Source organism: Acipenser ruthenus, chromosome 8 (genome assembly GCF_902713425.1).
Source record: "Acipenser ruthenus chromosome 8, fAciRut3.2 maternal haplotype, whole genome shotgun sequence".
Classification (NCBI taxonomy): Eukaryota; Metazoa; Chordata; class Actinopteri; order Acipenseriformes; family Acipenseridae; genus Acipenser; species Acipenser ruthenus.
In genome coordinates, this window is record NC_081196.1 from 14909091 (window position 1) to 14922836 (window position 13746).

At 37.6% G+C, this 13746-nt stretch overlaps 1 protein-coding gene across 3 annotated transcripts in view; it reads left to right on the forward strand.

The window, feature by feature from the left end:
* The window catches only part of LOC117407351 (NEDD4-binding protein 2-like 2), a 20441-nt gene extending 7683 nt beyond the window's left edge, over positions 1 to 12758 (forward strand). Inside the window, exons 7-10 of one of the 3 annotated variants that reach the window (XM_059029594.1) lie at positions 4958 to 6678; positions 7288 to 7373; positions 9000 to 9045; positions 11862 to 12758. In XM_059029594.1, coding sequence (XP_058885577.1) covers positions 4958 to 6678; positions 7288 to 7373; positions 9000 to 9045; positions 11862 to 11959 — 1951 coding nt within the window. In that variant the 3' untranslated portion in view covers positions 11960 to 12758. The remainder of the gene's footprint in view (positions 1 to 4957; positions 6679 to 7287; positions 7374 to 8999; positions 9046 to 11861) is intronic. The other 2 variants (XM_034922926.2, XM_034922927.2) reach the window with 2 other exon arrangements.
* The last annotated feature ends 988 nt before the right edge of the window (positions 12759 to 13746 follow it).

Below are 13746 nucleotides of genomic sequence, written 5' to 3' on the forward strand. Positions count from 1 at the left end.
CATATAAAACCACAGTAGTCCAAGGCTACAACTAAGTTTTTTTTTTTTTTTATGACCTTTGTTTCTTATGTAATTAATATGCCAGTTTTTATGCAGTACTAATCAAATTGTGAGAGGTGAACATTTATTACTTTGGTGGGAAAAGTTATGTTTTGTAACGTTGTATTGATTTTAAAATTAGTATTTGTGCAGGTAAGAGCGTCCCTTGTGTATTTGTATAAATACACATTTTATAAAGATCTTTTTTTTAAATTTATATATAGTATTTTTTTTTTTTAAATATAATTTTATAGTGTTGATATAACTTGGTGCCTAACTGGCCAGCTATTTTAAATTGAATATTTATAACTGCAATAGTCCTGGTGACTTTATTATTTATGTACTTTAAGGATGTTTTTTTCTTACCTCAAAACAGCTATTTACCTATCTGTATGTTTGTAGGCTTTCAATGATCTTACTGTTGGAAGATATTCCAAACTGCTGAAAGTGAACAGTACATAAACATAAAACCTTCAGGTTCAATTATCGTTGATTTTGTCCAGGTTCCTGCTTTCTGCTTATATTATTAGGCTCATTGATTCAGTTGTAGCCAAACTAAAATGTAATTCTGCATTTATTACGTTTTTGCATGAAATAATTTAGTTCCCAATATTTGCTTCTAGTATTTTTTACTTTGCTTTGTTTTTTTAACATGCTAGATGTGTGAACATTTTGTCTTGATCCACTTTTTATTCTCTCTGCATGATTTTAAAAGAGAATATGGGTTTGATTTGATCAACCTATGCCCTGCCGGGATAAGCCACAGCTAGGAAACAGATAGGTGGTTGATGCAATCCAGGGAATTCCCTCGTGCTGTGAAACAAAACAGTCCAGCTTGGTATAAGATGATCAAACCAACCCCAAAGTCTAATATCGTAAATCTTTCTTCATAACTTTGATCATTTCTGACATCCTGCTGTGCTCTACTCCCGGGGCATATTGAGACTGAAGGTATGCATGTTCACCCTGACCCACACTTGTATTCCATATGTTTAAGTACCATGATCACAGCTCCCTTTTTTCATATCCAGGTGAACTTTTCCTTTTTTGAAAACAGCTACCATAACACTAAAAACACACTTTCAGACTGTGTTCTAGTGTTTAAATATCTGTCACCTAAATTAGAAATGTATGAAGGACTAAAAAATACTTTAAAACACAAAAGTTCACCTGATCAGGGGAACAGTGATGGTGGTATTGAAGCTACTGAGACATAGAAAATTGATTTAAAAGATGCTTTTAGGCAGAGCAAATGGAATTAAATAACCAAATATTCTAGGCTGAGAAATAGATGTTGGTATGATGTAAAATACATGCTGGAGACTGCACACATTCAGATTTAATGTAGAAACGAATTTAACAAATTTTACGCTTACCATTTATAAATTTTGTATATAATTACATTATTTTTAGGAAATGTTGAATTTTAAACTTTTGTTTTGTAATGCAAACAAAATTAAATCAGTTTCAATTTTAAGTTGTAATGTGTATTATGGTTTTATTATTTTTATTTTTTATATAATGTATTTTTGAACAATTTGGACTACATGCATTCATCACTAGACATTGCCCACAGCAAGCTACAGTAACTACACTGTTTAAACTCTGAAGATGTATTAAAGATAACTTCTGGGATCAGTGGGTCAAGACAATTGGCTGTCCTGTGATATATTTTGCGTAAGATAAAGATTGTGACGTTTGTTTCCTGCATGCGCCTATCTGTTATGCACACTTGCACAGGAAAAAAAAAGACTTAATCTGGCCTCCTTCCACAAATACAAATTCATGTGTTTCAACCAGCAAGTTTGGCCTCACTCCAATGCAGTGGTTATAACTTAACCAATGAAATGCTTGTCTTTAACTGCCCAGTTTTTTTAATTTCCAATTGGAATAACTGTAAATATTATTTATTTATTTTTTACATTGCCATTATTTCAGTGTTACCTGTATCCATTTGTTCAGTGCATAAAGACACAAGATGTAGAAAACCTATTGATGCAGGGGTGGCACTAAGACTCCCATTGCATAGCAGTTTAATCCAGTCCTCATTTTACTATGAGTTTAATAAGATACACCGGAGCTCGTTACCTATACACTGTGGCTAATCAAGATCATAGTTAAACCTGGAGTGGGTAAAACTGCTATGCAATAATAGTCTTATTTCCATCTTCCAAAATTGCATATTTTGGGATATACTTTTCCTTTCTTCAGGAGGTAAGAGTCACTGTTTTAAGCAAACTTACTTTGTATGTGGTGATTTTTTTTTTTTTAAATTCAGTATCATTTATGTATTTTTATTGTTTATGGAGCTGCGTATGAAATGCCTTGCTGAAGACACCCTATGCTAATTGACGCTGATCATCTTACCCAGAAGTAACATAATTTTAGCTTTTTGTTTATTTAAAGAGCCTCTAGTTTTTATTTAATTATATGTTTTATTATGTGATTAAATGCACAACCCAATGGCTGCTTAGGCCTCAAGAAAAACAAACCTAAATGCATGCCAGCCCAAGATTCTGAATTGTACTCGGATACTTGCCTTGGTGATGTCCCTGCCTAAGTATTAGTATTTTAAAGGTTTGTATTTTTATTTTATTTTTCATGACATTATTAAACATCTGCATCAGGGGAGCTTGTATGAGTTTGTCATCCCGCCGTTACCGCATTTTATCTCAGAAACCATATGAGACCGTGGCTTCATATTTTCATGGTATAAACTCTTCATTCTAAATGTATTGCTGACCAAAAAATTCACCTCTGACCTATTAAGGCTGCCATATTGAGGTGTGTGACTTTTGAAGTTACAACTGCTTATAGACTGTACACCGAGTTATCTTAATGTTTGGTACATGGATGCATTTTCTTATTTTCATACTTAAGTTCCATTACCAGTAAAAACAAACCTTTCACTGCCGCATTGATTTAATGATGCAGACCACGTGCTTTGGCATAAGATCTTTATAGTTGGTACACAGGTGGTGTCCAGTGAATGTAAACTGCTGTAGTATTTTTAACCTCTGGATAACAATAAGACTATTTTCCACATTTCCATTTTACTTCATCGTTTCAAACCATTTGATCTGATATGATATACAGTACCCCTTAGATTTTGCATCTTGGGATACTTAGTTTTTGTTCACAAAAACTCAAATTTCTAGTTATAGTTTGGTGTTGGAGATGGATTGAAGGATAGAAAAGCTGTGGTTTCCACAAAGTTCAGGCTTCCAACAGTTTACCGTGGATAGTTGAGACAAAATGGTGGCAGTCTATTCATTAAACACAAGGGGGAGGGGTAATTTGTGCTGTACATAAAGCTGAGGGGACACTCAGCCACTTTGTGGCTTGGAGCCAGATTTCAGGCCACTGTTACTGAAAAAGTGACTTTGTGTTCCTTCAGCTTAAGTGATCTCTAAACACAAACTTATATTCAGATTTTAATACAGTATTCATCTTGGCTGCTGCAATAGGATATGCTATAATTCACTAAACTAGTGAACGTTAGATTTTCCTGTCGTGTCAAAGCTACTATTAAATTATTAGATGTTTTGTTTTCTAAGAGTGGCATTGACAATGTGAAGTGTGGTACAATTTCTTGTTCTTGGTAGATCACATTGTGAATTAATTTCTAAACATGTTGTACCAGGTCAGTGAAGAAAAGTTTTGTGAATAGGGCCGACCATCTTGTATATTATTATTCCCTGTTGGGGGTGTAGTAGAGGTCCTAGTAGATATATACTGTGTGTCATTTTTTATTCTAATGAAACACATATCTAATTGGGATACAACTTTTAACAGCATTCTTTAAGAATGGATCTGGCACATACAGTATGGGTGAACCAGTCAGAGTGTCATCGTTATATGGAGTGGATGTAGGACATGGTGATCATTTTTGTTATGTACTATATTCAAAAATATTTTCTTATATTTGTGATTAACTGAGGTATGTATCTGAGGAAGCAAAACATTACTTTTCTAGAATGAAAATGCCTGAAAAGGGGCTAATATTTTATTTCTAGTTTGTGCCATGTGATCATATTACTGTCATCCCCACTCACAGGACTAAACTCAACAGGTAATGTTGAAATGTGGGTCACTTCAAATGTTATTTGTAAATGTACATAGCAAAGTCAATGTAAAAAAAAAAACCTGGTACTGAGTGTTGAAAAAGTGGTCATTCTTTGTTGCAGAGTGTTGTTCCACATACTTGTGTACATAGTTAGTGGTCTGGAGGACCGCTTATCCAGTTGTGATGAAACTTGCTAATTTAAGTATTTGATATTATTCAAATCTTGGTGCCCTGTCTGTCAATCCGTAAATGTCGCACTTATATTTTTTCATATATTTAGGGAATATCTTAAAGACAGTGAGGCCATTCTTTAATATAATTTAATAAGGGGTATATGGAGGTGTCTGTCTGTATGTTACACTTACATTTTTACATGTAGTGGATGTAAGTTGTGGTGATTTACTTTAGGATACAGATGGCTCTAATTGTATGTTTAGAACCAGGGCAGGGGATATATGTAGACTTGCTCCTTTTCAACATATTTTTCAGGGGCTCACAAAATACTACTCAGCATTTAGAGTGAAAATTATTTTTGAGCCATCTCAAGTTATTTATTGAAACACCATAAAACCTGTTAATTGTGCAACAGGTTACAGGGGCTTTGCTACTTAATACAATAATTTTTAATGTATTCTTTGGTTCTGACCAGCAGCTGACCAAATGCGGAGATTTCCAAGCTAAGGAAAATCACAGTAAATCAAATGTGTGTCAGCCATGCTGTAGCTGAGGTGTTCCTATTGTTGACATTGGATACTAGTATCTCTACGCCGTGTTGTAAACTCTGCTGGACAGAATTGACTCGTATATGTAAACTGTCAGTGATTTAATTCAGTCCTTTGTTCTTGCTTTTAGAGATGAATTGAAGCAGAAATCCAAGGGCAAAGGGAGGCACAATAGAAAACGCAAAAGAAACCGGAGATCCAAACCAAGCCTGAATAAAGAATCTGAGATGATAACAGAAAAGACCCAAAGTCCTTCAGAATCTGAGGTTGAAAATTCTGAAGAAGAGAGTTTGAACAATGGTAAAGAAGGTACACCAACTGGGGGTCCTATATGCAAAGACATAGGTTCTAAAGACAGCTCTGGAAGTGACAACAAACTGGAAAACTGTAACAATGCAGAAGTTTCATACTTTTCAAAAGACACACTCATTGGTTCTTTGTCTAAAGTAGAGACCAAAGAAAGTACTGTAGACAGTATTTTTACAAGAAATGGTGGCCAAATCTTTGAAAAATTGGATAACTACATTGAAAAGACTGTAACCCAATGTTCAGGAAAATTAAAACCAAAGAATCTTGTTTGCATTTGCAAGAAAACAGTCGATCACAGTCAAAATAGTTTGGGGAGCCAATGTTGCATCTCTAAATTCACACAAACAGAAGTCCTTGCAGGGTCAACAGGTGGTAACTTCACTGTTAGCAGTGGGCTAGGTCAGATTTTGGTTGATAAGGAATTGTCTGGTGCAGCATATGGATTTCTACAATATGATGCAATGAAAGAAGCTTGCATTACAAAACAGAAAATAACTATTGCCTCAAAAGAGTTTTATTCTAAAGCAAATGTCAGAGGGTGCTACAGCCATGTGAAGCCAAAGGAAAAGGACATCTTAAAAAAAACAAAAACAGAAGAGCAGGACATTGGAGGTGTGTTTCATGAACTGGCTACTTGGAAGCCCAATGAATTAAGGACCAAAGACCCTGCTAAGAAACCAATGCCATGTAAATCTAAAATAGAAGATGTTATAGAGTGTCCAATATCATTACATGTAGAAGAACAAAGTCCTGCAGAAATGCAGAATCATGAACCACGCCTGTCGCATTCAGATCATGTAGATACAGAAACATCGTGCAGCATTGCCTATTCATATGAGAAGCATATGATCCGAGCACTAACTCCAAAGAGATTGAAACGGCTTTGCAGTCTAGCACCTACGTTTCAACTTCCACGAGAGATGGAAGCATGTGGCGAGAGTGGTAAACAAATAAAAGAAGAAACTGAAGAGGAAGTACTAAACAAATCCCAAGTATCTGAAGACATTCCCTCAAGTCTGCTTCAAGACATGCTTGAATGGAGTTCTATTACCTTTGAATATGGAGCGCAGGGAACAGCCATGACTGGTGAGACCCAAGACACTGGGAATCTAATAGACTTGGGGGAGGACCACACATGGTGGTCAACTGAAGAACAATTACTTCATCAGTCCATTAGAGAAAATGTGACTGCAGCTTCTGAATGGGCACAAGGTGACATGCGTCTTTGGTTTTATGAGTTCAGTGACATTTTGAAAACTGATGAGAGTAAGGCGGACAAGGAGACTTTATCCTGTCAGCCAGATATTGTGTCCTCTGTTACAGATGCGTCTGTTAAAACCTTTTTGGAGTTTAAGGATAATGATGATCAGCTTAATACAGTAACAGAAGGGAAACAGGAGAGATGTGGTTCAGACCAAGATCAGAGTGAAGATCAGGAAGCCTACATCCCTCCTGGGAGATTCCCTTTCCTTCATTTGAGGTTGTCCAAGGAGCTGGCTTTACAACTTGTGGAATTGTTTGGACCCCCAGCCCCTGGTGTTGGTAAGCTGTACTGCAGAAACTAAGAATCTGCACTAGAAACCTATCTATGAAGATCACTTTAAGATAATGCCTTGAGTGACCGTTTTCACCAGGTTTGACTGTAGCATTAGCTGTTAAAAAGTCGCTAAAAAGTTAACTGCAGTATTCAGTGTTTACATAATATATGTTACCCATACTCAAATTATTACTTATTGTACAATAAACCTTCGTAATGACACAACTTAACATGCTAATAGTGAATAGTAAAGTCAGGTTTATTGTTATTAAACATAATCTCAAGTTATTGCAGCAGTAAGTTGGCTAAAAAGCAAAAACAAATACATACAACTAAAACTCCACACTTGTAGTAGCAATACATCAGCTTAATATACAGATTATATATAGAAGCAGCATAAATAGGTTTGAATAACCAAGTTCTAGCAAGTGTTAAGCATATGTTAGGATTTATAGCAGCAAAGCAGTCTAGTTTAGACCACTCTTAATATTCGGTAATAGATACATCCTGAAACTTCAGAACTGCAACCATTTTTTTTAGCCAAATAATATTTTATAGCTTGAATCTGAATGTTGCTAGATACTTTATGAATGTCTTACATTATGTTTTCATAGATTCATTTTTACCAGAAGATTATGACGTTTCCTTGGACTGGGAATTATCCGAAGCAATCCATTCGCAATGGAAGAAGTCATTGGAGGTATTTCTGCCTTTAAGAAATATATAGGTGATTTATAAAGACAGCAGGCAACTTTGTGCTGTTGCTGTAGAAAAGCCCAACTGAATTGGTAAAATCCATTGGAGGTATGGTGACAATGGTACATTCACTGGTTGTACTGTGGTCTCAAGGTTAAAACCTTACCGTAGGCAGATAATGCAGTAACACCTGTAGGCATAAATACCTTCTATACAGCTTACAGTATACACTATCTCAAGACCTAATATGTGGTACCACTAAAATAAATAAAAAGAGTTCATGAGTGGAACAAAACATGCAGGTCCTTAAAGTGCATAAGATGTCAACCTAAACCTAGTAAACCTAAGCTGTATTACCACCACTTTGTAGCTCTCTGTGGCAAAGTGGTAAGTGGTACATGCAGGTGCAGGGGTAATGCAGTGCAGTAATGAAACACAGAGAGTTATAATTCAGTTTGAAACAGTTTTTGATTGTATCCAGGTCTGGTGACCAAATAATAATCTCCAGCAATACACAGCAATGTGTAGAGCACGTAGTAAATAACAACAGGGTTACAGTCCCAAATAATAAACACAAATATCCATCCCACAATATACTAACACGGTCACCAGTCCTGGGTGCGTGCAGTAGTGCTCGTGGTGGGTGATACATTTTATTTCGTGACGGGTGAAGTGCTGTTCTGGCTTTGTGCTGGCCCAAGCTCCGGAATCGAGTTAGCTGTCTGGTGATTCACAAACAAGACAATTTCTAACAGACAGAACAAACAAACAAAAAACACTCACGATACTGGTCACAATCCTTTTGGGGTCTCTCATCGTCCTTCTAGGTTTAAAAACCACAAACCAAGCAAAGGAACCGATTACGATTCTCCGTCCCCTTGGTAAACGAATGCAGCTGCCTTTACAATCTGCGGCTGCTACATTGTTTTCCTTCTGGGTCAATACATTCTTGCAACAGAGTCTCGCCTTCTTCCATACTGACCGACTTCCCGACCTGGGGAAAGAACTGTCAGGCCAGCCCGTCCAAAGAACTCGGCCCTTGCTGCTTAGCGCCCTCACAGGTCTGGAGGGAGATTTACAACCAAGATTCATTATATTCCTGTCACAGTCTCGTATTTCTAAAAGGTGCTCACATTTATGGATTTGTAGTTAGCAATTAGTGAAAACAAAAATGTACCAAGCACTTCTTTCGCATATCCTTTATGAAGAGTAGAAATGTAGGAACAAGCAAGTCTTTAGGAAGTGTAGAAATGTGTTATTTAATATACATTTACCATAATATGTTGGTTTTTCATACAGAAAAATAGGAAACCTAAGAAGTGATGGTAATTTCTTGTAGGCAAGATTTACCAGTATTACTTTGACAGCTCTGTCCTTTAAGTGAACAGTTGCTATCAAGGTCCACATGTTAATAATGAATTATGTGCAGCATTCTTTATTAAGTTAATGAAAATACCATTACGGAATACTGTTGTTTTGTAAATTGATTTTATTTGTTTAATTAGAAATTCCCTTATTGTGTCATTCTTGAATGTTCATCGTTTCCAAACTTTTATTTTAGACTCCAAGCCTCCTCTGTACCTTTCAGATTGCATTTGAGTATAATCCGATAAACTGTTTGTTTTTTTAGGAAAGACAGAATCATTCTGCTACAACAACTGAAAACTACCTAGAAGGTATGTTGTGTTTTATTTATTTTTCTTTAGTATCCACATTCTTACCGTGTGTAATGTCTTCTTTGAAAACCTTGTCAATAATTGGAGGTAATAAGGAAAGTTTTTTTTTTTGTTTGTTTGTTTTCTTGTTGCTGTGATTTAGCAAAATGTTAGCTACACATTAGTACATGTATCTGTTTGTGGAAGGGTGTGGGAAAACACAAGGCAGACACAAAGTTCAAATATGAAACACAGACACCCAGGTTTATTATTCCTCGCTCAGTTGGCAGGTGCTTCTGTGACAGTTCGGTGGCACAATACCAGCAATGCTATCGTGCCCCATCTTCATAAATCACACACGCAGGTGTGTAAACCAAAAGGAAAAGGCGAAAGAAAAATGGAAAGCAAAACACTTTAAGGAAAAACTACAAAACAAAGTGTGCAGGTTTTTAGCCGCGGCTCGTTGCTCCCTCCAGCGGTGGAAGCTCTGAGAAACAGGCACTGCTCAATATCCTCTTATACACTGTGGGACGGCTCAGTCCCGCTAAGCTAACTATCTGAGATAGTGAAAAGAAAATAACCGGTGCGTGGCTTGCTTGCACCACCGGGTACACGCTGGAGTTCCCGCACTGTCTCTCCCCAACTCGCTGCTCCAGTGTTTCCAGTTTCCCTTCAAAGTATCAGGATTCTGCTGTGAAGTCACACTCCACTATACTTCCTGTATGAGCCAGAGAGGATACAAAACAGTGCCTTTTTATTTAGCCATTCACCCTGTATAGTCCCACCCCAATGACAGAGCGTCAACCGATTCCTTCACAGCCGACTCCTGTAAATAAGACATTGCCTGAAAGTGTGGGAATACACGGGGTGTCTGAACCCCCGACAAGCTCACGCATGCGCCTGACGGCCAGTCCAGATCCCTCCCCTCTCACACTGTTGTTATATTGAAACGTGTGTCCTTAACTTGTTTTAAAAACAAATAGATTTTGTGAATTACAATCTTACACTTCTTTCTTTCTTCATGTATGTCCAAACTTGAGTTTAGAGAGGGTTTTAAAAGTGCTGGAATAATAAATAGCTCATTACAAAATCATATTCCTCTGTAATGTAGTTGCAGTACACAAGGCAGGATTAACCTATATGCAAATTAGGCTATAGCGTAGGGCCCCCAGCAGAATTGGGGCCCACACGAGGTCAACGTTTGTTTGGGACTGTGGCAGGGCAGGGCCCTGTCTGTAAATAATAATATTGTGTGGTGATTTGGTGGTGGTTGGCAGGGATGGGGTTAATTTCCTATCCCTGCCAAAATACATGTGAGAATGTGGCTGGAGCTAATTGAATAATTGATAATTAGGCTCCAGCCACATGCTATAAAAAAAGGGAAATTCCTTTGTTTGGTGAAGGTGTTTTGGGGTGAGTGAACAGTGTGTTACTACATTTGTTTGCTGTGACAAAGTTCAGTGAAGGCTCTGCCCAGCCTGAACAGTTTTGTTTAAACTTTTGTTTTGGCCCTTGTTTTGGCCAGTTATTTTGTAAGTGTTTATTGTGTGCGAGATTTGTTTTTGTTTGACCTTTTATTTTTGCTCGGTGAGCAGAGTTTTGTTCCAGTTTTTGATTTACTTTTGTTTATTAAACTGCGCAGAAGCGCTTAAACTACAGTTTCCTTGCCTCTGAGTCTCTTTGCCTGCCAATAACATCTGGGCCCACGACACTATCCTGTCACAGGGACATTTTACAAAAACTGCATGTGGGCAGCCGGGCCCACACACACAGGAAGAGAGGTGCACAGAAACTTGCTTTCGGTTCATTTTTTTCTTTTATGACGGTTAGGCATTCATTCTCGATTACAGCATACCTGGTCTCTGAGTCTCTCACGCAAGCAGCTTCGTGTTAATGAATGTACAATACCAAATGCTCCACGCCCTCTAGAGATCCGTCCCTAGTACTATGTCAGAGGCATCAGTCTATGGGATAAAATGTATGAATCATGCTCAATTTACGCATTCATTTATTTCAGTTTTAGAGCCAATTTAAAAACCTGTCCTGTCTCAAATGTGCACAGTATGCCTCTTTACATTTTAGAAACATTCCTTTTTTAATTAGGGGGTTGAAATTATCACTTGCATGTGATTTCTGTCTTATGGTACAAAGCAATAAAGGCATAAATAATTTAACAAGCTCACCTTGAGTACCCTGGTTGTTGCGAAAGAGTGAGTGTGTAGTTGGCCCCCAAAATATAGCTTGTTATAGGTCCCCAACGCAGGGCCCGATTAACCAATATGCCAGTAACACCATTCGCCATAATATGCATAGGGCCCCCACATCCTTTAATCCAGCCCTGGCAGTACAGTCAACAGCACTAATTTAAATAAAGTCTCATTATACTATTTTAGCTTTTTGGGCTTTCCAGTGTTTTTTTTTTTTTTTTTTTTTTTTTAAGTTTCACTTTCATAAACCATACGTAACAAGTTGCATTCTTCTTGTAATACGTGTTCTTGTTTGTCGTTGCCACTCCTTTCACTTCAATGATAACAGATGGAATAGCCTGGGTCTGGATGACTGTGGAGCTCTACATTATGTTGTCAGTCTCCTGATGAGTGTTGATCTTGACAACCTTATTTAATTGATTCAATCAGAGACGTCTCTTGTGATATGGAATGTTAGCAACAGTTGTGAAAGAATGCGTCAATTGCTCCTTTGATTGTTTTTGTATCAGTGTATTTTTGTAAAATAGTGCCCATTTATATTTAGTCATTTTAGCATCTTAAATGTTATGTGATTGGATGGAACTCTGTTGCTGCGCCCAATAAGAGAGCTGCATAATATTTTTTTTCCAGGGAGTGCTGTATCAGAGCAGAGAGTTGAAGTTGAAGAGAAGGAAACTTCCCAAGTAGGTTTTGAGAAGAGTGGAGGAATGGATACTGACAAACTCTGAAAAGAAGGGACCTGAAGGCATTCATGCAACCTTGATTCACCTGTTTTGTACTCAGTGATGACTTGAAGGTCTCTACATTTAACACACTTTTTGCAGACTCTCAAGGGCACAAAAGTTGTTACTTATTAATTTTGTAACTAAAATTAGTTTAAAAAAACTGTAGGTGCCAACATCTTTAAATATTGAGCTGCAACATTGAGTGTTCATGTGTTCACAGTACAGCATTGTTAATTTAGGGAGCCTGGTTATTGAATAAATATGCGTGGTTTCAAAAGGAGTACAGTGTCATTCAGTGATTTCCTTATTGAAACATACATTCCAGGACAGTCTTGTTTTCAAGTGGGTCCTTGAGGGAAGCATCTTGCATACAAATAAATTAAGCTTTATATACTGCGGCAATAGTCATCAAGATACAAAATAAAAGGTGTGGATAGGTGGTCATATATATTGGTCTTAAACTCCTGTTAATTGTGATCATTCCTGGAATGTGTGCATGGGGACTAGGAAAGGAAAAGACTTCTAACCTACTGCATACATGTTCTGCTGTGTACTAAGGAAACTGAGCAGGATCGGGTGGTGTGGTCCTGTAAGAAAGGAAGCGAATGGGGAGAGTGCTTCCATAAACCTTGCAATGCTCAGGCAAGTAAATGGGCTTCAACCGAGTCAAAGTGAAACCAAAGCACAACAGCAAAAGACCAAGGCACATGTGAGAGTGGTATACTAATGAGATAAGGAAGTCGATTGATTACACCATTTACTGTCATACTAAATTAATATGTTAATAAAATCATTATTTGTTTGGAATAGTTAGCAGCCTATTTATTCACATAACAACTGAAATCATGATCAACTTTATATAACTTCTTAGAACAACAGGTTTGTAAAGTTGGTTAGACAGCCGTTTATTCTTTTTAAATGCCACAGCACAAATTGTACAATTCATTTAATATTGTATGGTCTTTAGAGGGCTGTTTACTTAACAAACCCAAATGTACCTGAGCTTGAAAGGAGCATGGGTAGTGGGTGTCCTGTGTGTCTCCAGCTGAGACTGGCACATTCATTATCAGTATTATGTGTCTTTAAGTAATGGTACACTTCCTTGAAGACTTGGGTTCCGTTGTTGTTCTAGATTGGCATGTTCAGGATTGTGACATTTGAAAGGCTTCAATAATTAACCTAGGTTTGACTAGATCGCCCAGTTAGACATGTAGATGGTTTGATTTTGCAGGGTTATGTGCATGACCTAATCCACATTGACCAAATATGGCTACCACATTGACTTTTTTGATAAAGTGTGCTGACTGTCTGTTCATACTGGGTCCGTTTAGAAGGTTTGGTCCACACTCAGTATGGATCGGTACGTTTGGTGTGGTATGAACAGCAAAGTCCGCTTGGGAAACGAGCCGTACCGGTGAAGAGGTGGTCTCGGTCCGTTTGGCAAATGCATTGAGTCTGGTTCGCTTGCTAAACGTCAATGTGAACAACTGCTGGCCTTGGTCCACACACAGGCGGAGGCCAGGCACGAACCCAGGACCTCTTGCACCAAAGCATAGCGCCGATACCGCTGTACAAAAGAGCCGGCTACTTTGTATCACGGCCTGTGTGATGCGCCTGCCTGCGTTAACCAAGATCGCTACAGTATGTTTAAATGGTAGGCTAATAGCTGATATATTTTTTAAATCTGGCTTTTGAACATGTTTTGACTAGATGACAATATAAAGAAAACAATTAGTTATGCAATAAATTCACCCAATTTACTGTTATTTTAATGGCTTCAGAGTTGCTAC